This window comes from Hemitrygon akajei, chromosome 16, assembly GCF_048418815.1.
Source record: "Hemitrygon akajei chromosome 16, sHemAka1.3, whole genome shotgun sequence".
NCBI classification, from domain to species: domain Eukaryota; kingdom Metazoa; phylum Chordata; class Chondrichthyes; order Myliobatiformes; family Dasyatidae; genus Hemitrygon; species Hemitrygon akajei.
Window position 1 is genome coordinate 34,198,379 of NC_133139.1, and position 25,450 is coordinate 34,223,828.

General features: G+C 41.6%; 1 protein-coding gene across 2 annotated transcripts in view; it reads right to left on the minus strand.

Annotated features, from left to right (window-relative positions):
• Positions 1–6,343: 6,343 nt before the first annotated feature.
• The window catches only part of LOC140739962 (phospholipid-transporting ATPase ABCA1-like), a 186,721-nt gene continuing 167,614 nt past the window's right edge, over positions 6,344–25,450 (minus strand). For both annotated transcript variants that reach the window (XM_073068673.1, XM_073068672.1), the window contains 6 exons: positions 23,236–23,377; positions 20,848–20,982; positions 20,170–20,273; positions 18,256–18,348; positions 13,366–13,609; positions 6,344–10,994 (listed from right to left, as the gene is read on the minus strand). In XM_073068673.1, coding sequence (XP_072924774.1) covers positions 10,854–10,994; positions 13,366–13,609; positions 18,256–18,348; positions 20,170–20,273; positions 20,848–20,982; positions 23,236–23,377 — 859 coding nt within the window. In that variant the 3' untranslated portion in view covers positions 6,344–10,853. The remainder of the gene's footprint in view (positions 10,995–13,365; positions 13,610–18,255; positions 18,349–20,169; positions 20,274–20,847; positions 20,983–23,235; positions 23,378–25,450) is intronic.

Consider the following 25,450-nt stretch of genomic DNA (forward strand, 5'->3'; position numbering starts at 1 on the left):
AGTAATGGTACCAAAAGTAAAGAATTGAAAGTCTTTGAATGGTTATTGTATATAATTTTATATTGGAATAAAGTATATTTTGTTTAATAAAAAAAATTGTTTTCTTATGTTCTTTATGGGCAGCTCTGGAAAACATTTGCATGTAATTTTAATTTCTTTTCTGCAGTGTAAAGAAGATACTGCTGGATACATTAAAACTGAAAAGTGTATTGTTAGATTGTAGAAATACAGTATCACTGGGAGTACAGCATAGAGAGCAGCATTTTCCTTTCTTCTAAAATATAAACTGGAGTCAATTAACCAATACTCCTCAATTGTCTTTTTTTATATTTTTCTTACTGTTCTAAAAAATGAGCCATATGCTTATATGCACATTAAACTCAACATGAACTAATGTGCATCTGAGCATATGGCTCATTTTTAGAACTGTAAGAAAAATATAAAAAAGACAATTGAGAAGTATTGGTTAATTGACTCCAGTTTATATTTTAGAAGTGTAAAGGCGGTAGGAAAAATTTAGAGATAAAGAGTAATGAGATCAGATTCCCTGAATATGAGTCAGTACAGGAGACAATGTGAGGGGACGAGCATTCAGCATGGTGAATATGCGGGATTGAAGGACAAGATGCACATAAGCTATTTACAACCTAGAGGGACAAAGGGTCAACCATTGTTTTCTATTATGGATGATCAATTTTCTTAACAGGACTTTTGCATTCACCTAGAGACATTGCGTATAATCAATAATAAAAACAAGGAAAACAAGGAGAATTGAAAATCTTTTCTCTTTCAAAGAACCACTAATTTCTAACATGGTTGGATTATGCAACAGCCGGATTTGGAGATGAAGAGCCAGTACTGTCCTTGACACCAAGGTAGTGCTTAACCAAGATGGGACTGGGAAGTCCTAATAACACTTAAATCAATAGGAAAATTTTCAGTGTAAATCTAGCACTAAATCCGGGGGTTGCTGTTGATCCATCATCTCTGTCCCAGAACAATACCTCTGGGGTTGTTCAGCAAAATAGTCATTATAAGGCCAGATGGAAACATTCATTGACCATCATAGATTATTCAGTTTCAATTGCAAATACTCGGGCAATGAAATAGTCAATAACTGAACACATTATGTTCTGGATAACATTCAAATTTGGGCTGATTTGTGACATCAACATTACCTTCCACAAGTGCCAGCCCATGACCAGTTTCAACATGAGTGAAATGTCCATACAAACTATTCCCTCTGCCTCAGGATCACAAGAGCATGCTGGCTGTAGGGACAATCCAGAGGTTTCAGCAACAAAGGAATCATAAGAGCAATTCAACCAAAAAGTGCCAGAACTAAAATAGGAATTAAAGCAGAATATGCTGGAAATACTCAACAAGTTGAGGAGTATCTGTGGATAGAGAACAGGGTTCATATTTCAAACCAATAGAGCAGGGGCAATATTTCATCCGGTCTTTGAACTGAAACATGAAGTCTCTCTCCACAGATGCCGTCTGACCTGTTGAGTATTTCTAGCATTTTCTGATTTATTTCAGATTCCTGGCATGTATAATATTGTACTTTTGGTTAATTAAAACAGGAACATTTGCCAGAAATTAAACTCTTGGATACGAACTGTAACTTGGAGTTGGAAGAGTCAATTGTTTCTGAAAGTACTTTTCACCTTTTGTTATCACAGCATATGGGTTAATGTTCATTGTAATTGCATTTGAGTCATACAATGATCCACTTTATTAATCAAGATTCTGCCTGTGTATTATTTTAAACCAGAACAAATATTTTATATTTCTGACTTTGCTGTGACACTGCACTGATGTTTACACATTTGAGATAGTCTCCATGGGCGAGCCTGGCAGTTAGAATTTAGAATTGTTACACTTGGATTGAATTGCATCAGATTAATCATTTACTGAAAAGCTTAACAATAAGAAGTATAGATTCCATGATAACAGCAAATAATACATCAGGCAGTTAAACCTTACATGTCATGCTGAATAATCCAGATTAAGTTACATAATGAAAATTATTGTAAGATGTATATTTGTGTGGTGAACTAGATATACCTGTCTGACTGCTCCTGTGGCTCCTCCCAAGACCCTGCTGACTACCCCTGTGGCTCCTCCCACAGACCCCTGTATAAAGGCGACTGTGGCCTGCTGCTCTCCCTCATTTTCCCCAGGATGTAGTGTTGTCCTTCAGTCAATAAAAGCCGATATCTCACTTCCTAAGTCTCGGCGTGAGTTATTGATGGTGCATCAATTTGTAAAGACAGATAGTATCTACAGCTCAACTAATCTACTGAAAACCAAATAAACTGTTCATAAATTCTTAGGATTTTTACATGAAGGCTTTCAGTGGATTTCCATATATTTTACAGTCGGGCTTCCTTCTGTGTTTGCAGAGTGTTGCAGGTAATGCCTGTAGCAGCCTCACAACCTCATTGTAGCAGGTATGATACTGACCCGTCACGTGGAATTTGCACCTTTATCCATAAGTCAGAAATGACACAAAATTTACGATTATGTTAATAATTTGTCATGAGTATTGTAATGAATGGCATCAAAATCAGATTAGACTGATAAGATACTAAAAGGAGTAAGGCAAGTGGCCACGACGCTGAGCTGTTCATCCGCCGCCTCCATCTCCGAGCCTATTTATTTGGCAAGGGCTCCCCACCCCCCACTGATGACCCCTTGTCCCGTCTTCAACCCTCCTCCTCTTCTTGGAAACCCCGTCCTGGTCTTCTGCCTGTTTTGAACCCTTTCATTGCCAACTGCCAATGGGACATTAACCGTCTAGATTTTAACACTCCTCTCTCCTATTCCAACTTGACTCCTTCCGAACACTCGGCTCTCCACTCCTTCTGCATTAATCCTAACCTCACCATCAAACCCGCAGATAAGGGAGGTGCTGTAGTAGTCTGGCAGACTGACCTCTACCTTGCTGAGGCTCAGCGACAACTGTCAGAAACCTTCTCTTACTTACCCCTTGAACAGGACTCCACTAAGGAGTACCAGGCCATTGTCTCCTACACCATCACCGACCTTATCAACTCTGGGGATTTCCCATCCACTGCCACCGACTTCATAGTTCCCACACCTCCTGTTTCTACCTCCTACCCAAGATCCACAAACCTTTTGTCCAGGTAGACCCATTGTTTCAGCTTGTTCCTGCCCCATTGAACTCATATTGGCACACCTCAACTCAGTTTTATTCCCCCGGTTCAGTCCCTTCCCACCGACATCCGTGACACCTCACACGCTCGATCTTTTCGTGGATTTCAGGCTCCCTGGTCCCCATTTTATTTTTACTATGGATGTCCAATCCCTGTACACCTCCACCCCAACCAGGAAGGCCTCAAAGTTACCCGTTTCCTTCTGGACACCAGACCCAACCAGTTCCTCCACCTACCGGAACTTGTCCTCACATAAAATAATTTCTCCTTCAGCTCCTCCCACTTCCTTCAAACAAAAGGGGTAGCCTTGAGCACTTGCATGGGTCCCAGCTCTGCCTGTCTGTTTATCGGCTACGTGGAACAGTCTATGTAGTAAGCCTACAATGGTGATCGTTCCATACTTTTCCTACGCTACATTGTCGACTGCATTGGTGCTGTTGCAAGGACGAGGCTGAGGACAAACCCAAGTGCAGGACACAGGTGTGGAGGCAGAGTCGTGAGGCATTAGCACCATCGTGAACGGGGAACCGATATCCAGTAGAGTCTTTACATGGAGATAAGGTTTACGTAGAGTATCCAGGAAATGATGCGAAGCTTAGAACTGACGGTCCTAAGGAATCAGGAAATGAGGTTTACTCACACTGGAGTTGACCAAAGAACTGGCAAAGCATAGCTGTGATGCCTGAGTTTTAACGTTAATGAGAACCAGGTGTGCTGTAATTAGTGGAACTGGGAATGATTGAAAATCAGGCGAGGGGATTAAGGCCCCCGTTTAAGGAGGTAATAGCAAGATGGGGAATTGCCAGATGGGACCATGATAGGTGCTGCTTCCTGCACCCCTGCTGAACACGTCAATTTCATCTACTTTACCTCAAACTTCCACCCGACCCTCAAATTCACCTGGTCCATTTCTGACACTTCCCTTTCTCGATTTCACTGTCTCCATCTCAGGAGACAGTTTATCCACCGATGTTTATTATAAACCAACGGACTCTCACAACTCCCTGGACAACACATCATCTCACCCTGCTACTTGTGAAAATGCCATCTCCCTTCTCTCACCTCCTCCATCCCTGCTGCATCTGCTCTCAGGATGAGGCTTTTCATTCTACAACGAAGGAGATGCCCTCCTTTTTCAAAGAAATGGGCTTCCCTTACCCCACCATCAATACTGCCCTCAACCGCATCTCTTCCATGTCATGCACGTCTGCTCTTACCCCATCCTTCTGCCACCCTACCAGGCATAGGGTTCCTCTTGTCCTCACCTACCACCCCACCAGCCTCCGTGTCCAGCACATAATTCTCCGAAACTTCCACCACCTCCAATGGGATCCCATGTTTCCCTCCACCACCCCTCTCACCACTTTCTGCTTTCCGCAGGGATTGCTCCCTACTCTACTCCCTTCTCCATTCGTCTTTCCCCAGTGATCTCCTGGCCTGACACTTACCCTTGCAAGTGGAACAAGTCCTTCACCTGCCTCTACACCTCCTCCCTCACTATCATTCAGGTCCCCAAACAGTCCTTCCAGGCGAGGCAACACTTCACTTGTGAGTCTGTTGGGGTCATAAACTGTGTTCAGTGCTCCCGGTGTGGCCTCTTGTACATTGGTGAGTCCCACCGTAGATTGGGAGACCGCTTCGCCAAGCATCTATGTTCCGTCCGCCAGAACAAGCGGGATCTCCCAGTGGCCACCCATTTTAACTCAAATTCCCATGCCAATATGTCCATCCATGACCTCCTCCACTGTCGGGATAAAGCCGCACTTAGGTTGGAGGAACAACACCTTATATTCTGTTTGGGTAGCCTCCAACCTGATGGCATAAACAATGATTTCTCAGACTTCCGCTAATGCTTCCACGGTCCCCTTCACCATTTCCCAACCCCTTGTCCCTCTCTCATGTTATCTCTTTGCCCGTCAATCGCCTCCCTCTGGTGCTCCCCCACCCCTTTTTCTTTCTTCCATGGCCTTCTGTCTCTTTCACCAATCAACTTCCTAGCTCTTTGCTCATCCTTCCCCCTCCAAGTTTCACCTATCGCCCGGCATTTCTCTCTCTCTCCCCTCACCTTTCAAATCTACTCCTCAGTTTTTTTTTCTCCAGTCCTGCCGAAGGGTTTTGGTCCGAAACGTCGACTGTACTTTTTTCCCTACAGATGCTGCCTGGCCTGCTGAGTTCCTCCAGCATTTTGTGTGTGTTGCTCGGATTTCCAGCATCTGCAGCCATAAATCGGCCAATTGTAATTCCCTTTACACCTACAACTGTGCTACTGCACACAGCTCCAATTGACTGATCAAACTCGCAGATGACACGACTTTGACCAGCCTTATTTCAAGCGACGATGAGACAGCCTACAGAGGAGACGTTGACTCCCTGACACAGTGGTGCCAGGATAATGATCTCAGTGTCCAAAAAAACAAGAGGGCTGATTGTGGATTACAGGAGGAATGGAGACAGGCTCGTTCTGATGAACATCAATGGGTCTGCAGTTGAGTGGGTGGGTAGTTTCAAGTTCCTCGGTATACACATCACCAATAATCTCACCTGGACTGTACATACCGGCTTTGTGGCAAAAAAAAAAAGCACAACAGCATCTCTTCCCCCTCAGGTGACTAGCATGGGCCCCCAAATCCTCAGGACTTTCTACAGGGCACTACCGAGAGCATCCTAACTGGCTGTATCACCGCCTGGTACGGGAACTGCACCAGCCTTGATCACTGGGCACTGCAGAGAGTGGTATGTGCATCTGTGGATGTGAACTTCCCTCCATTTGAGGACATTTATGGCAGTAGGTGCAGAAAGGCAGCCTGGAAGATCTTCCGGGACACCAGTCAGCCCAACCATAAACTGCTTCATCTGGCAAATGCTACGGCAACATTAAAGCCAAGACCAAGAGGCTACGGGACAGCTACTGACTACAAACCTTTAGACTTTTAAATTCAGATGTCTGTACATTGCAACGGAGTCATAACGCAAAGATTTTTACTCCCTGATGTTGTGGGATGGATGTAAGATTTAAAGAAATTCTAATTCTGTAAAGTCTGGAGATAGCAGGTATCGAGTAATCCAGGCATTTGAAAAACAGGGAGAAACACTAAGTGCACAATGTAATTCACACTTAACACAGTCAAATCAGGTCGATAATGAAGGCATTAAAGGCAAAATACTTTCTCAGTGTAGGTCTTTATTTTGTCAAAACTTTGTACACAGTCCGATACAATATTAATAATGAGTGGGAACAGAGGCAACTTTAAGAGAAGCTTTAAAAAGCTGTAACTCGGCTCAAATACACATACTTTATTCTTGTGCATTGTGTACTCAGAAGAAATGATATGTCACCCAATAAATGACCTTAAGAACACTGGAATGTGATTTGGATGAACCTCATTTGAATCAGATCTTCAGCATTTCTATTTCATGAACATTAGTTTTCACAATATCCAAGCTTGATTCCCAGTCACTAAAAGTCAGTGGATCCAATGGGCTCAGTAACAGGGAAGTATCACCTGGAGCCACACATGTTCTTAAACAGGGATTGCTAGCTTGATGCAGAAATCCTAGTTAATTCTGGCCAGATCAAGTTACTAAGGTCAAGTGTAGATCCTCTCCTGTCACCTTGGTTACATCAACTGACTTCCTCTTCCTGAAAGCTCTTTATCAAGTTGATCAAAGACTAGCAGAATAAACAATTTGCTTTCAGTGATAGAACTCACATCTTCCACATGAGGTTCTACACAGGGACTTTCCAGCCTGCCCCAAAAATGTCCTCCAAAATATTCTGAAAATAATTACAATGAAATTGATTCATAATCTTGTGCAAGTGAAGCTGTAGCAATTTTTTCAGTAGTTTCTGCTCAAAATATTTCTCTGATGTTAAGAAGAAAGATGCATAAAGAATTCTGACCTGTACTTTTCAGGCAAAGACCCTAGTGTTGGGTTACACTTCCTGCAGGGCTTCTCCAGTGTTTCTGGTGGCAAGGAACATCCCTGAGTGGCTTCATAGGAAACATTGCATAGGTTAAGGCTTTGGACAAAGCCCTAAAGCTCCAAACCCAGTCATACCCACTGGGTATTGGGTCTGCATGTGATTAAGACAACTATGCTTAAAAAATGACAAGGACATTTATCTCTTGTCACATTTGACCAATATTTGGAACAAAAAATGCTCCTTATCCAGACTTTCTCTTCCTTTCTGCAGGACAACATGGAAAACTGGATGAATTCCCAATGTCGCAATTCCTTTCAATGTTTGTCTACAGTTCACTAATAATCACTTCATTCTCAATATATACAATGTGGCTTTTTGTTTCCTTCTGATTTTCCTACTTTTTACAGTCTTCAAATACTAAAGTGCAAATTAACAGAAGCGCAAAACAGTAAAGAACGTAACTTAAAAATAATTTTTAAGGTTGGTTTCAAATACTGGCTTATCTGTAATTCTCCATCATCAGACAATACCAAGAGGAAATATTTAACTTAGTACTTTGCAGGAATGATATAGATAGCTAGATTCTGCAGAGTACCGCTCGATTCGCCTTAAGCATTCTTGATGGCTACTTATCAACAGAGTGCAGGGCTCAATACCGCACGAAGCAGCAGTACGATGGGGTTCTTTTTTCCGAGGATACAGCAGCATTGCTAAGTTTTTATAATCGGCCACAACTAACACCTTCTTTGAAGGATAGGAACACTTCTTTCAGCATGATATAGCAGCACTTGTGATTTGCCCACAGAACCAGGTTCTTGTTCTCAATCAGCCTGTTGTGGCCAGTTACCAAATGGAAGCCCCCTTAAAAGGGAAGCGAATCAACCTCCCATCAACAGTGGACATGAGCTCAAGGATGTGGAGCTCCAGCCTAGTTGAGTGTCTTACTTGCACGTGGATAGGCTGCATGTGCCTCTAGCTCATGCATAAATCTGACTGCTATATTGAGTTCAGTTTCAATTTGGATGGGATTGTTGAAGGGTGATGGGCTGAAGTAGACATGGACATAACTCTGTCATTAGTGTACACTTAATGCCATGTCAGTTATAAACAGTCATTTTAATTTCCAGGATCTGGGGTTAGATGTCCAGGGCAGGAAAGTCAATGGCCTTCTTGACCAACATAAGGCTTGTTTCAAAAGAAACTAAAGATAACTTATTAATTTCAGCTCTCACAAAATGCAGGAGGAACTCAATGTAATGTGTGTTTGTGTTGCTTTGGATTTCCAGCATCTGCAGAAACTCGTGTTTATACTAATTTCAACTTCCTTCTCCTAATGCAACTCCCAGCAGGTTTGGTATGGTTGTAAATTCACCATTTGTAGTGAACTGAAATGTCAGGAGGGTCCAAGATCTGCATTTATAAAGCAGCACTCCAATGATTAAAGTCAGACAATTCCTTTAATGGCATCAAACATAAGCTAAACTTCCATTCTTAAAGGAGGCAAACAGTTTCCTGGGCATCAGTTACTGCCCTGACTCAAGTGCCCTGCCACACAGCTTTCTGTTATCTGATGTGGTGTGCTGGCTTAGACTTGCATCCCACCCCCTTTCCTTCCCTTGGAACTTCTGATTGGTTGTAAAAGGCCTTCATAGAAAAGCATTTGTTAAACAAAATATATCAGCTATTGATACATTAACTTACAGACCGAATCAATGCTATTTGGACCAAAAATCCTGAATGCATGTTAACATGAAGAATCATGCTTGGCTAACAGTTAAAAAGTCATGAAACGTTTTGTGAAATACACATGCACCTGGTGTAGCAGCCTAATAAAATACCCTTTTTGTAAAATATCACACACAAAATGCTGGAGGAACTTAGCAAGTCAGGCAGCATCTATGAAGTTGACATTTTGGGCTGAGACCCTTCATCAGGACTGGAAAGGAATGGGAAAGAAGCCAGAATAAGGTGGTGCAGGGAGGGGAAGGATTACAAGCTGGAAGGTGATAGGTGAAGCCAGTTGAGGTGGGGGAAAAGTAGATGGAGGGGGGAACCCTTTTTGTAAAATTCCTTTTCAGATGAAGCTGCTCCAAGGGTAGAGCTACATTCACGTGCCAGTTCATTGTCGTGTCCTTTCTTGCTAATAATGCTTTAGAGCAGGGTTTCCCAAGCTGGGGTCCACAGACCCTTTGGTTAATGGTAGGGGTCCATGGTATAAAAAGTGTTGGGAACCCTTGCTTTAGAGTGAGTTGTGGCCCAAAGCTAACATTCTTACCTCTGAGTCTAAGTGTTGAGTGTTTTGGGTCTCTCTTAATCCAGGCTGAAATCAGCATACTACTGTAGGAGAGCTGTTGGAAGTACCATCTTTCAGATCAGGGATTAAACTGAGGGCATTTTCCTTCAAGTGGATATTTAAGATCCCACAGAGCTTCACTTTAAAAAGCAGGCAGATCATATTTGTGTCTCGCAATTAACATCACCAAAACACATTTTCTTGTTATTATTCTTTTGCCAGAGATTCCTGTATGGAAATTAATTAACAACAATGTTCATAAACGCAGTTCAGAAACGCTTCATAAATTATAATGTAATTTTGGAAAACCAGAGATCAGAGAAACTATCATAAAAATGGAACTTAAATTGTGCAATTTTTGATCACAAACTATGACTGGGAGTTGGCTGTCAATTTTAACTGCCAACAGCTGTTGTGAACAAAAATACTTTGTTAGTTTAAGAGTGAAGTTTATTTTTACACTAACTTGTCTTCTCTAAATGAGTTGTTTATCTTAGAAAAGCAGAAGCTGTTTAGCCTGCGCACAGTATAGATCCCTTGAGTGGAATGTAAACCCACAAACTATTTATTGAGATGAGAATGCTTGAATGAATCCTGTTGAGTGCAGGGCCTACTGAAGTTAGCTTCTATTGAATCACTGAAAATTAATGCGCAATTGTCACATCCTGACTTTTAGTTGTGAAGGAAGGGCCTGGAAGTTGAAATTGGTAATGGCTCCCCACAGATGAAGCTGCCTTCCTCAACTCTTTTCAGAGCAGTTCAGTTAAGGCTTAGATACAATTATCTAGCAAATTCCAAACACCAGACATAATGTGCCATACTATTCCTTCCAATTACCTTTTCCTCTCTCCTTAGACATTGTCAGTAAAAAAAAAAACCTGTAATGCTTGGAGTTTTCTCTCTCACTCTACTCTCTCGACTGGTAGCAGACCACCCCGTATCCGCAATGTGTTTCAATCCTGTCATTGTGGGTCCCCAGAGGTGGAACAAATGAAGGCTTACTGCAGCTCATCACCCTGCTTTCATTCAATTCAGATTGGAAAACTCCAGGAATAAAGTGCCAGGTAAACATTGGCTGCAAATGCTAAAAAGCTTAAAAAGTACTGGAAGTGTAAAAAGAAACCATATAAATAAATCACTCTGTACATGTTTCATCTTTCATACAAATACAGAAAGGAATAATTTAAAAAATAAAACCTCTGTTTCTATCCTGTTTATTAATGGTAACTTGAAACAGGGTGGAGGATGATGGGATGGACTGGGCTGGGGAAGATGCTGAGAGAGGGGGGCTTTGAAAGTTGGATGGTGGTGTTCATTGAATCCTTGCAGAGGGGTGACAGGGCTGTCTTCAATAGTCCAGTAACTGATAGCTCAGTCCAGGCACAATCCTTCAACTCACTGTGCTTTGGAATCTTCTGAATTCAACTGGGAAATGATTTAGATCATACCCAGATCATACCGAACTCTCTCTCACATTCTCATCTGCTAGAAAATTTGTGATGCGCTTTACTGTTTCCTTATATTGTGGCCCATGTGTTACAACGTCCTTTAAATATTCTTCTTCACTTTGATCCTTGGCAAAATTGACAAATACCTGGATGAAAAAAAGGGAAGAGTTAAAATCGCAGGGATTGGAAAATTTAAAGTACTCAACTGGAAGAATGTTTATTATTGTATATTAGAAATAAAAATTTAAATATGCTGGAAATACTCAACAAATTCAGAAAGAATTTGTGGAACGAAATCAAACTGAATGTTTGAAGCCAAAGATTCTCGATCAGTTCAATGAATGGTTTACAACCTCAAACTTTAACCAGCTTCTCGTTCCAGAGATGCTGCCTGGAACATTCCAGAGAGTGTTCCCAGCATTTTCTGTTTTTTTATTTTATGGCTTCCAGCATCTGCATTTTCAGTTTTAAATTATATATTAGGATTAATTTTGGATTTTAATCTTCTACTTTCATGTGTTCAAAAGCTTACTTAGGTTTGGATCTACCATGCATTGGCAAGCCTATGCGATGTTCACTTTTGTGTCTTGATGATAAAATTTTTTATTTTTTATTTTTTAGTTGAGGAGGGGATGTGGTAGGGTTTATGTTGGTGTGGGACAGCTGGGAGGAAGTATTGGTACTGATCCCAACTCTGTCCTTATTAAATGTCCAGACCGTCTTTCTAACAGAGATCAATGGATAGTGATAAGGAATGCTGATCAATTTCCTTCTCAGCTCTGGACAGACACTCAACGTGCTGTCATGGATCTCAGGGTGCAGTCAAATGCAGGTATGTTATCTGTTGCAACTGACATTGTTCTGACTGCCTTGTGAGCTGCTCCAAACTTCAAGTCCTTTTATGAAACCGGACAATATGGGAGTGGAGGCCTTGCTTAAGTCCACTCCCACCTCCCCACCCTGACTGCAGTGATTTTGTAAAGTGGAAAGTGACACCAACTCAGTGTTACCCTCATCCGTCAGTCCCACAGGATTAAATTTAATCTCATCCTTATGCTGAAATATGGACACCTGCAGGTGAGTAACATAGGTTGGTGTCCAAGGCCATGGGTCAAGGACTGAAAAGCTGCAGAAGGACTTTAGAGTGATATATCTGAGAGTGCAGATTGAGGTTAGTGCTGGAGGGAGGAGAGCAACGAGAGGAAAATTACTGGGAGGGAGAAGACAGTGTTGGAGAGGTGGTGACAGGTCCTGCCCCCTCCGCAGCCATTATCCGGACACTCACAGTCGGTGCACAGGCTGGAATAAAGGTACTTCCTAATGATCAATCTCATTTCAACTGAACATCAGATTCAAGTCTCCAGAAGGTAGTCTCACATGTGAAATTTTGCATGCAAGGCAATGCATTTCGATTCAATGTCAGCTAATTAAACTGGCGTATTAATTTTTGGCCCAAGGATTATTTAATTGTAGAACTTCAACATGCCGTAGGAGGCAATTCAACCAATGGTTTAAGCTGGCTCTCAGAACATTCCCACCTATCTCATTCCCTGACGCTTCGATGTAACCCAGTTACATAGCATCAGCACTGCACGCCCCTCAATTTTTCTGCCAACAATTTATACAATGGGTAATTTACAACGGCTATTTAATCTAACAACTAGCATGCCTCTAGGAAGTGGGAGGAAGCCAAAGAACTCTGAGGAAACCCACTCTGACATGGACGGAATGTGCACAACTTCGCACAGAAACCTGGTGCAACTGTGCGGCAGCAGTACCAACTGCCTGTCACGGTCCCGGCCGTCCCTTCCGTTTATTCCTCATGTTCTCCTAATTCCCTTTTCCCCGTGTTTCTCCTGGGCTTCCTGACTGTGGCGCACCTGAATCTCATCTAACCTGCAGCATAAATACTTGGCTTTCCATCTACTCATTGCCAGATCGTTGCTTCAGCCAGTGTGACAGTTCACGTTCTAGGCCGCTTAGAATTGTGGATTCTAAGCTTTGTTTCCTGTGTTAACTCTGTCCTTCCGTGTTAACAGGAGCATTGTATGCCGCCTGCCTTCCCGTTCGTCCTCCTGCCACCCTCACACCCTTGTCTGCATCCCTGCTCTGCCTCGTCCTGCTGCCCGCCTACACTTTCCGCTGGCTCAGTGCTTAAAACGCTGTGCTCTCACTGGAGTGACCTGGGTTCGAACCCTGGTCAAGCCTCGCTCTCTCCTCTGCTTTCCTCGGCCTAATCCTCACTCCCCGGCCTTCCCTGCAACTATTATTAAACCCTCTTCAGATTACTCCACCTGTGTGTCAATGTCTTGCGTTTGGGTTCACCCATTCGTCGCAACACTGCCATGAATTAAATCTTTAGGGATTTTATAGATAGCTTCCAAATCCCAACAGTTGAGTCTACTGATAACCGTAACACTATGTTAATATCCAAGGACTTGGCTTTCCCTAGACAGACAGAACAGGGCTTGTGGAAGCGTAATGTGGTCCCAGTGAATCTGGTAAACGAACTCTTACTTGATCTAATGTGGTTTGAGACACCGAATAGTCTTCAATCTTTAGCCTTTCTTTGTTGTTTGTGAGTGCACTGAAGATCTTGGCCAGGGGGCAGCACCCAGTCGGTATCTGGTACTGCAGCATACTGTGGTGCTTTTCCTTCAATACACATCCTGGGAATGTGCACAGCATGAATTCTTCCACAGGGGACAGGTCCAGTGCAGAACAATGCATCCTCAGAATGATGGTATAACCATCTCCAAACCTAGGGGCAAAAATTTGTTAGTGCCATTGTAAAGTAAATTCCAAAAACAGACAACAGCATAAAGGTTTCTTGAATATGACTCTTATTACTATCTTGACTCTGCTCCCCCCCCCCCCCCCGCTAGGATGGTGTACAATATTACAGAGAATATTTGTCATGGCCAAACACAGAAGGAGCAAGCTATGCTGAATCACACTCTGAAGGAGGGATGACCTCAGGTTCTTTGGAAAGAAACCACATTTAAAACGGAGAGGAGTGAAGAACAGGGCGTCCAAGGTAGCAATCTCTGCATTACTCCCAGCGCCACGTAGTCAGGGCAGGAACAGGATAACAGCACAGATGAACGAGTAGCTGAGGAAGTAGTGCAAAGGGCAGTGCTTCAGATTTATGGATCATTGGGATCTCTTTTTGGGGAAGGTATGACCTGCACGAAAAGGAGGGGTTACACCTGAACCCAAGGGAAACCAATATCCTTGCGGGCTGGTTTGGTAGAACTGTTGGGGAGGGTTTAAACTAAATATGAAGGGGGATGGGAACCAAAGTGAGGATAGGGCAGTTGGTATACAAGTTGATGCAGTGTACAGTATATTGAGACAGTGAGGATGAAAAGGCAGATGGTAGGGAAGAATTGCAGTCTGTGGAACGTGAAGTGTAACATGGGAGCAAAATCAAAAAGGGTGATGAATAAAAGACTTGAAGGTGTTATATTCAAATGCACACAGTATACAGAATAAGGTAGATGATTGTGTAGCGCAATTAGGTATTGGCTGGTATGACGCTGAGTTGTAGCTGAAAGAAGATCATAATTGGGAGCTTAACATCCAAGGGAGCTTAACCTTGCATCGAAAGGACAGACAGTGGGCAGAGGGTGGCTCTTCTGATAAAAATGAAATCAAATCTTTAGAAAGAGGTGATGTAGGATCAGAAGATGCAGAACCCTTGTGGGTACAGTTAAGAAACTGCAAAGCTAATTAGACCCTGATGGGTGATACTGTAGATAGAGGCTGCTGAACAGTAGCCAAGATGTGGGATATAAATTTCAATGGGACATATATAGACATTTATAATAAGGGCAATGTTACTTAAGTAATGGGGAATTTCAACATTCAGGTTACGTATTGTGAAAAATCGGGTTGGTGCTGGATGCCAAGAGAGGGAATCTGTAGCATGCCTGCGAGATGGCTTTTTAGAGCATCTTGTGGTTGAGCCCACTAGTGGAAAGGCAGTTCTGGACTGGGTGTTGTGTAATGATCCAGATTTGATTGGGAGCTTAAGGTAAAGGAATTAGGAGTCAGTGATCATAATATGATAGAATTCACCCTGCAGTTTAAGAGGGAGCTTATAAAGTCAGATGTATCAGTATTACAGTGGAGTAAAGGGAATAACAGAGGTATGAGGGAGGAGCTGGCCAAAGTTGATTGGAAGGGAACAGCAGCAGCAATGATGGCACAACAGCAATGGCTGGAGTTTCTGGGAGCGATTCAGAAGGTGCAGGATAGATATACCCCAAAGATGACGTAGTATTCCAAAAGGAAGAGAAGGCAAACATGGTTAATAAGGGAAGTCAAAGACAGCATAAAAGGAAAAGACAGGGCATTAAATACAGCAAAAATTAGTGGGAAGTTAGTGGATTGGGAAGCTTTTAAAACCAAACAAAGGCTAACTAAATAAACCATAAAGAAGAGAAAAGTTAAAATATGGAGATAAGCTAGCCAAACATATCAAGGGGATACCAAAGTTTTTTTCAGATATATAGAGTAAAAGAGAGGCAAGTGTAGATATTGAACTGCTGGAAAATGATGCTGGAGAAGTAGTAATGGGGGACAAAGAAATGACAGATGAATTTAGTAAGTATTTTGTGTCAGTTTCCACTATGGAAGACACAAGTAGTATGCCAGAAATATCAGTGTTGGAGGCAGAGTGAGCATAGTTGCTAAGGAGAAGGAGCTTGGGAAACTGATAAATCACCTGGACCAGATGGACTACACCCCAGAGTTCTGAAAGAGGCACTAGTAATGATCCTTCAAGAATCACTAGTTTCTGGAATGGTTCCAAAGGACTGGAAAATTACAAATATCATTCCACTCTTTAAGAAGGGAGGGAGGCAGAGGAAAGGCCAATTAGCCTGGCTTTAGTGTTTGGGAAGATGTTGGAACCCATTGTTAAGGATGACATTTCAGGTACTTGGAGGCGCATGATAAAGTAGGCTGAAGTTAGCAAAGTTTCCTTTTGGGGAAATCTTGCCTGACAAATCTGTTGGAATTCTTGGAGGGAATAGCAGGTAGGATAGACAAAGGAGAGACAGTGGATGTTGTTTATTTGGATTTTCAGAAGGCCTCTGACAAGGTGCCACATGAGGCTGCTTAACAAGCTAAGAGCCCATGGTATTACAGGAAAGATACTAGCATGGATAGAAGATTGGTTGATTGGGAGGAGGAGAAGAGTTGGAATAAAGGAGGCCTTTTCTGGTTGGCTGTAGGCGACTAGTGGTGTTCTGCAGAGACTGGTATTGGGACTGCTTCTTTTCACATTATATGTCAACATTTGGATGATGGAATTGATGGCTTGATGGCCAAGTTTGCAGATAATACAAAGACAGATGGGGGAGCAGGTGGTGTTGAGGAAGCAGGAAGTCTGCAGAAGAAATTGGTCAGATTGGGAGAAACAGCAAAGAAATGGCAGATGCAATATAGTCTAGGGTAAGTGTATGGTCATGCATTTTGGAAGAAGGAATAACGGCATAAACTTTTTTGTAAATGGGGAGAAATCTCAAAAATCAGAGACTGTGGGAGTCCTTGAGAAGGTTACCTTGCAGACTGAGTTAGTGGTAAGGTAGGCAAATGCAATGTTAGCATTCATTTTGAGAGGACTAGAATATAACAGCAACGACATGATGCTGAGGCTTTACAAGGCATTGGTCAGACCTCACCTGGAGTATTGTGAGCAGTTTGGGCCCCTTGCCTAAGAACAGATGCTCTGGCATTGGAAAGGATCCAAAGGAGGTTCACAACAATGATTCCAGGAATGAAATGGCTGAAGTACGAGGAGTGTTTGATGGCTCCAGGCCTGTATTCACTGGAGCTTAGTAGAATTAGGGGGGGATCTTATTGAATCCTATCAAATACCAAAAGGCCTAGATAAAATAGACGTTGAGAGGATGTTTCCAACAGCGGTGAGTCTAGGACCAGAGAGCACAGCCCCAGAATAGAGGGGCACTCATTTAGAACAGAGATAAGAAGGAATTTCTTCAGCCAGAGGGTAGCAAATCTGTGAAATTCATTGCCATAGATGGCTGGGGAGGCCAAGTCATTGAGTAAATTTAAAGCAGAAGTTGATAGGCTCTTGGTTTGTCAAGGTGTCAAAAGTTATGGGTAGAAGCAGGAGAATGGGATTGAGAGAGATAATAAATCAGCCATGATGGAATGGCAGAGCAGTCTCGATGGTCCGGGTGGCCTAATTCTGCTCCTATGTCTTACAGTGGGTGAAATGATAGTTGTCAGGCTGGTATTGGAGAGGAATATTGCAGACAGATATATGGCTAAGAAACATTCAACAAAATAGTTCAATGTGGAGTATCAATTTTTCCAAACTTTTAAGAAAATCAGTATGTATTTTTGTAGAGCACAGTGTCTCACAAATGTACCAACCGTGTGTTGCTTCCATGCAAGTAATTACTCTTAAATTAATGCAACCATTTGTCCAAAGAAGGTGACGTGGTGAACGGCCAGATTGGGAGTGCGGAAGCGCTCTCAACTTCAGATTATGCCATGATTGTAAACAACCACCTGAACAAGAGTGAGTCCTATTTTAAACGAATCATCCACTGATACCTCAATCCCTCTTTACTCTACTGGAATGTCAGTTCAGATTACATGTTCTAGTCCTGTTATACGAAGTGAATCCACAATCTTCTTACTCACGGAGAGATGGAGGCATTACTGATGCAAACTGACATTAAGCCAGCCAGACACACACAAGGCAGCACCGTCATTCTCATTTTCAAAGACTTAGTTATCCTAACCTAACCTAAGGTGAGGGATCTAGGAGCCCAGCAGGTGGAGTAGTGCCCAGAATCTCATGTTTATGATTGCTGTGTAGCAAAACCAATGTTATGTAGGATTGCATTTTCCATAAGAATTATTCTTTTTCTAAATACCTTATTGACAGATGTTAGTAGGGATTTGCATGGGACCAATTAATTTAAGGAGTGCAGAAACCAATGTTAACCAAATGCACTGGGACTGTAATAATAATACATTAGAGTCAATAATTCAAACGGCATTGCATTTTACCTCCACAAGTGATCATTCCAGCATTGCAGAGCTTTGTCTAACAACTTCAACTAAATACTGAACATAAACTGATATTCCTCTTTCAAAGTTGTTGGTTCATTTGAATCTCAGTAGAATGGTGTTGCACAAGAACCTAAACCCTGCTCTTTGGTCAAATTTAATGATCAATGTTTAAGAAGGATGTTTACCCCCACAGATAAAAGAATAGCTCCAATTATCTTCCAAAGACTTACTGAGTTTAAACTTCCTGGTGAAGGACATGCAACTGTTATATCAAAAATACCTGATCTTAAACAGTGTAACCTGATTTGTGGCTTGATGTGAAAATACCTGGATTCACCGGATTGACATTACCTGCTTTTCAGGTGTTGCACACTGCCCAGACAGCGGAACCGTCCGTTCACCATGATGGCCATCCGTGTGCACAGAGCCTCACATTCCTCCATGCTGTCACAGGGAATACAACAGTTATCACCTGTACACATATTATTACCTTTTTATTGACACAGAAAAATACGTAATTATATTTACCTCAAACTAGCAAGGCTAAATTGTCGCTTTGTGTCATTTAAAGTCTTATAACTATAATGAGTGTATAACATTGATTGTCTTGTACTGTCATGTGGTTAGCAAGGACCAAATTCATTATTTTTTAAAGATGGCATCAAATTAAAATATCCCGCTACCCCAAGTTCCATTTAAAATAGATTTCTCTCCACCATTTGCCTGACCGTAATCTCCTTGATTTGACAAGTTTGGTTGCATGGTAAGATCCACACCATCCATTTAACCATGACTTATTATCTTTTACCAGCTCTTTTAAAATTTGACTTTGACTTACTTTGAAGGGAAAAGTTGACATAGGCAGGGAAGAAACTATTGGAGTGACCAAAACAACTTTAAGGAGAACTGTGGAGGGAAATTTAAGAAGGGTGTTCCAGAATCTGGGATCTAGATGGCTGAGGACATAACAACCAATAATTGGCATTGGTATTGTTTTATTATTGTCACATGTACCAAGATACAGTGAAAAACTTGTCTTTCATATCATTTATACAGATCAAATTATTATACAATGCATTGAGAACGAGTAAACTAAAACAATAACAATGCAAAATAAAGTTAAAAAATGCACTGAAAAGAGTCGTGCAGGTTTACGATAAAGAGTAAGATCACAATGAGGTAGATCATGGGGATAATTGTACAAGAGGTCCATTCAATCATCTGATAACAGTGGGATAGAAGTTATTCTCGAGTCTGGTGGTACGTGTTTTCTGGCTTTTGTATCTTCTGTCCAATGGGAGAGGAGCGAAGAGAAAATGTGCAGGGTGGGTGGGGTCATTGATTATGCTGGCTGATTTACTGAGGCAGTGAGAAGTATAGACAGAGTCCATAGAGGGGAGGCTGGTTCCTGTGATGAGCCTGGTTGTGTAGACAATCCTCTGCAGTTTCTTGTGGTCATGTGGAGAGCAGTTGCCATACCTAATTCCAGACAGAATACTTTCTAATGAAGCAAATGCAACAGGAGAAATCCATCTAGATATGCTAGAGAAATGTAAGAGTCCAGTACAAATCTAATGTAGGTTATACAGATGGGGTTGGACAAGGTTATAAAGTAATTTCAGCATGATATCAAATGTTAAATTGGAGATACTAGGAACAAAGATATCACAGTTAGGCAATGAGGATAGGAATGGTGGGTGAAAAAGTTTCATATAAAGATACGATAGTAAACTCAAAATTGTAAATAGTTAACTCAGAAGTCAAAATTGTTCAAATAAGAACGAAGGGCTAGATGAAGGTTTCCAGGAGCTATGTTGAGTGGGACTATGATATCACCGAGGAGGAGGGTAGGCTATATTTCTTATGGAGAATATGTTGCCTCAGATAGTCAGCTCACGGCCAAATAAGACACTAAGTTTACAAATAGATGGCACGAATAGAAGTAGAAAAGAGAAAGAGGAACCATTCATTGGGGCCAGGAAAGTAGGCTGACTGGACATGGGATCAAGGGAGCATAAAGTCAGTCTCCAAGATCATCTAAGCTGAGAGAAAACATTAGGGAGTGAAAGAGAAACTAGAGGAAAGAAAACAGATAATGCTAGAAGAATTTAGCAAGTCAGATAACAATTGTAATAGAGGTCATTGATGGAAATATTAACTCTGATCGCAAAAGGAGAAATATTTCATTTTATAGTAAAATTATACGGATTTGGTTACACAAACATTCACATGTCTAAAATAGGCTCAATAATCATGCACACTGACCTGTGTGAGGTCAGTACCACTGATCTTCCTTCCTTGATGACACTCAGAATACAATTCCAAAGGAATCGCCTTGCCTTGGGATCCATTCCAGTTGTAGGTTCATCCTGTCAACAAAAAGATTAACAAACATTCCTATGATGATCCTTTTCACCCAAACATTGATGGCCCATCCTCATGAACTAAAGGCTACCATGAACAGTACTACGGGCACCAACGATCCCACTTTGCTCAAGTCCCTAGGCAGTAATAAGTTTTCACCATTGAGCCTTGTCCTCTACTCAGCACGGGATCTTTTTTCCCCCCTCAAAATGAAGTAGCATAAGAGATACTTGATGATGCTCTTTCCCAACGACTGGTCTCAGATCAATACATTCCAATCTGAGCAAAGACTGAGGTTTAAGTCATCCCAGGGTTTGTGTTTTGGACTACACTATGTATGCCAGTTACCAATTGGATGACAAGAGTAATGCAGGATATGTAATGGGATTTAGTGAACTGTTTGAATCCTTGTTATTATCTATATTCCATAAATGTTCCTCTACAATTTTCTTGGAGCTGCAGACACTCCTCAGCTATACCATTTGTATAAAAAATGTTGCTGCTACATTAACCTAGAGCGAAGCTCTGAGGAACTTTCCATACAGTTTTTGTTACTCACAATGAGGGCAAAGCACTAACCAGAAAGATGACAGGCGGGCATCCAATCAGTGCAATGGCAGTGGACAGCTTTCGTTTGTTGCCACCGCTGTATGTGCCAGACGGTCTATCTGCGTAGCGGGAGAGTCCGAGTTTCTTTATGCCCCATTCAGCGACCTATAAAACAATACTATATCTTGACACTGAACGTAACCAAGTCCCTCACTCTGTTAAAATATATATTTATTAATGCTGTGGCAAGGATATTTTTTTTAAAAAATTCAGAATAAGGGTGATCCCCAAATGCAGGGAAACAATGTGAACATCTACAGAGTAGAACATCAGATGAAAAGCTTCATCCCAGAGAAGGTTACCAGCTGAAAAAAAAATTCAGGGGAAGGCATCAACTGAAAGAGCTACTTTCACAGTCCCTAATGAAGGGACTAATCCAGATCTGACACCAGGTTAGAGAGCCAGTGTCAAGTGGCTCACCATGCCAAGTGTCAGCAGACAGAACCAGCCTACAGCAGAGGGCTCTGAAGGACATTATCCCATAGTCAGGATCAGAGCAGTCCCAAAAGCTGTACTGCAGATGGGGAACAAGTTGAACAAACTAATCACATTCTGCATTAATTCATCTGAGGTGCTGAGGATACTAGTGCAGTTCACAGAACGTTATAAATGGCACAGTAATCAGTGCTGGTGCTGCACCAGGCCTCCAGCTTTCCCACCTCCTCTCTTCTCATCGCCGCTGGCTGTGGAGTAACAATCACTTCCTTCTCCTTTACACCCATGTACCGGAAATGACATTAAGCAATCTTAAATCTTAAACAATAGTTCCAGCGATCTGACTTTGACCCGTAACCTCAGGTGCTGTGTAGTCACTCCAGGGACAGACAGGTCAATAGGCTTTTGTACATTTCCCCTCATTGTAGGTGGGTCTTAGGGTAATTTAAGTGATGCGAGGGGGAATACATTGCAGAGAGATGCATAGGAGTATGAGACCGATGGAAATGCTCTGGGAGCCAGTGGGATAAACAACCTCCTTCTATGCCACGAAGAGAAATGTACAGAGAAAATCAAAGATAAAATACATGCTTAAAACCAGGTTATTAAATGATGCTAAATTTGAATGCTAAAGATTGCTTAAACTTGAAGAGACAGAAGCAAGGGACTCAATAAATTACAGTTTTGGAATACAGTGAGTTAAGGGAGGAGATGGGCAATTCAATCTTATCTTCTACCACCTCCACCCCTCTCCCTCACAAGTCAAACGAAGAAGGCTCTTTATAAACTTGGTATTAAGATCAGCTTTGGATCACATAACTATGGCAGCAACACGCGTGCCAATTTCTATTACATTTCATGTCTCCATTAGCTGTTTACCCTGCAGATCAGCCCTGCTCTGAGAGGAAAGCTTGTTGAATGCAAGGTGCAGCACAGCAGCAAAGATTATTGAAAAAAAAAGTGTGAGATGCACACAAATCCTCAGAGCAAGCTCTAAGTTATTGCTGACCTTGGGAATAGTGGACCGATTCATATAGCTTGGTGGACTCTTCTCAGTAAAGATTGACGAGGACGTTGAAACTCACTACAGTATTTGATACGTAAGCATTCATGCATCTGAGAAAAAGTGTGTTTGTAGATTGAAACCTGAAACCCCACAGAAAGCTTGAGCGTCTGGGCACCAGTGAACCTGTTCTCAGTCAGCATTGCCCACACAGCAGTCGTGCTCGTTAGGCCCAACACCAGTGACTGGCATTCTGAGCTCTGCAATGGCAATAGATTACCGATATGCTAAGGAAGATTCAATGTTGTTCTCAAAGCCTCCTTGAAAATGTGATGTCCCTACTAACTCAAGGGAATCCTCGGCCTATAACTGCTCAAAATGGAGAAGGAACATTTAGCGTGGCATTGAGAACATGATATCCCACTCACAGTACATGGAAATCCAGAATAAATAGCTGAACTACCTCATAGTCTTCTAAATTATACCCCTTGCTTCAGTGAGAATTTCTGGCCCACTTGTGGCTACGTGTGTGTGGAAACTTCAGTGGCCCTATCAGGTCCCTCAAAAGTCACAGAACTACATGGGAAACAAGTCATATTTAACCTCCAGGGCATGCCTAAGCTTACTAAAACATTACCCTAGCCAGCCTCTCCTCTTATACTCTCCATAAACCAAATCATCTAAACTCAAATCAATCTTATAAAGGAAGAAAATTCACATAAGCCTTTGTCTTTGTTGAATTAACAGAAAATATGTGCAGTAATTCCAACTTAAAAGCAAACCTATTCTTCTACTTATTTTTAGTACTTTTTCAGGACTTGAAAATGGTGAGGTTATTTGAGGACACGGAGCAATCCACAGGAAGATTTATGGTTTTGTTTTGTTGGCTGTGGAGGGGTTTATTCTCTAGCGAATCATACCTTAGCAACTTCATGTTCAGGAACACCACGCAGCCTTGAGTAAAACTCTAGATGTTCTCGTCCTGTCAACAGTTTGTTGATGGCATCAAACTGTGGGCAGTACCCAGTGTTTTGGTGGACGTCCTGGATATTGGACAGAATGCTAAAAAAGGAAAGAAGCTTAGGCACTATGGAAAATAATCCAAAAATTGTAACACAATCCCACTTTTATCTGTGTTCTCTGTTGTTCCAGCTCCACATGATCTTCCTGAGCTTCTCTACTCTAGATATTCTGGGTGACACAATGTCACCGTACAGGACAGAGTACTGTGTGTAACTCTGATTGTCTGATCATGTTGTCACCCTCAGTGTCACAGCGAAGCAACAAGGTTTTGATTTCTAGTAATCTAAGACAGAATAGTAGTTCTCAAAGTCAGGTTTTACATCCATTGCTAAAGAGGATGTTCTAAATAACAAGTGTAAACTTAACACCATTATCTGCACTGAAGTCTGAAGCATATTACTCAAACCGCAGCAGTTACAGACATTATTATTGGAAACTCTCATTGAAGCAGACCTTACATGTCATGGGATAATTAAGCAAAGATTCACCCCCCCATGAGGCATTGTTGTATGACATTGCAGTTTAAATATTTCTGCAAAATTTTCTTTAAGAAAGGAGGAGAAACTGCTTAACATAGTAAGTTTGCACATAAGATGTGATGAGAGTGGAGCAGAGGTTGAGGGATATATTTAGGCAGTAATATGGGGGGGGGTGGTTGGTACATAAGAATGTAATTAGCATTGATTGAAAGATACACAAAGAGTTTAGGCATAAAAAAGCAGGTAAGGATGATAAGGCATTGAAGGCTGATGACAAGGCATGCTGTGGGGACTGAGTAAAATAGTGAAAAGATGGGCAGAAGGGTTTGATTTACATGATTAAATGATGGACAGGCAGATGTGAGATCTAAAAGATTCTGATTATGGATTATACACTAGAATGTTAATAGGTTTAGTTTCCATTATGCTACCTACCTGAGTGTTATCCATTTTAAAATTTCTTACATTTGAATATCTGTGATTGTTTTGACCTTCACTGCAAAGTTAAAGGTTTGAGTCAAATGCCCTTTCCCTGATCTGAATACCACACTTCTACAGTTAATTACATAATATATAATCTGTCAAGTAATAAGTTTCATGTATCAATTTAAAATCTCTGATATGGAATAAAGACATTCTCATTAATCTACTTATATCAACAATGTGTAAAAAAGTATTAGACCCTAAGACCATAGGATATAGAAGCAGAATTAGGTCATTCAATCATGGCAGAACTGAATCCCCTCTCAACCCCATTCTCCCAACTTATCCCCATTACCTTTGATGCCCTTACAATCAAGAACTAATCAACCTCTGCTTTAAATATACCCAATGACTTGGCCTACATAGCCGTTTGTGGCAATGAATTCCACAGATTTACCACAAAAAAAAAATCCTCACCTCTGTTGTAAAGGGGCTGTCCCCTCTGGTGCAAGATTCTCTTACTATTGGAAATATTTTTCCATGTCAACTCTATCTAGGCCTTTCAATATTTGGTAGGTTTCAATTAGACTCACTCTCTTTTTTTTTTACAGTCCAGTGATGGCAGACCCAAAACCAAACATTTCTCATAAATTTACCGTTTCATTCCTGGAATCATTCTAGTAAACTTCTCAAGACCCTCTACGATGCCAGAACACCCCTTTCACAATATAACTGTGATTTGACCAATGCCTTATAAAGTTTCATCATTACATCCTTGTTTTATACACTACCCCTTCCGAAATGAACACTAATGTTGCACTTGCCTTCTTTACTACCAACTCAATCTGCAAGTTAACTTTCAGTGAATTCTGCACTAGGACACCTAAGTTCCTTTGCACTTCTGATTCTTAATTCACTCATTTAGAAAATAGTCTATGCCTTTACTTCTTCTATTACCAAATTATGTGACCATTCACTTCCCTACACTGTATTCCATCTGGCACTTCTTTGCCCATTCTCCTAGTAGGAACTTTCAGTTTACGATGGCACTGGTGAAGCACAGCGATGACTTGCCGGCAGTAATAACAACCATTAACTATGTCATTACTCACGCTTTTTCTCAAAAACAATCAATGCAATCAATAGCCTGTAACCTCCCTTTTGGAGTTGAGCTTTTGAACTGCCTGTGCGACTGGGCATTTTTGCAGTG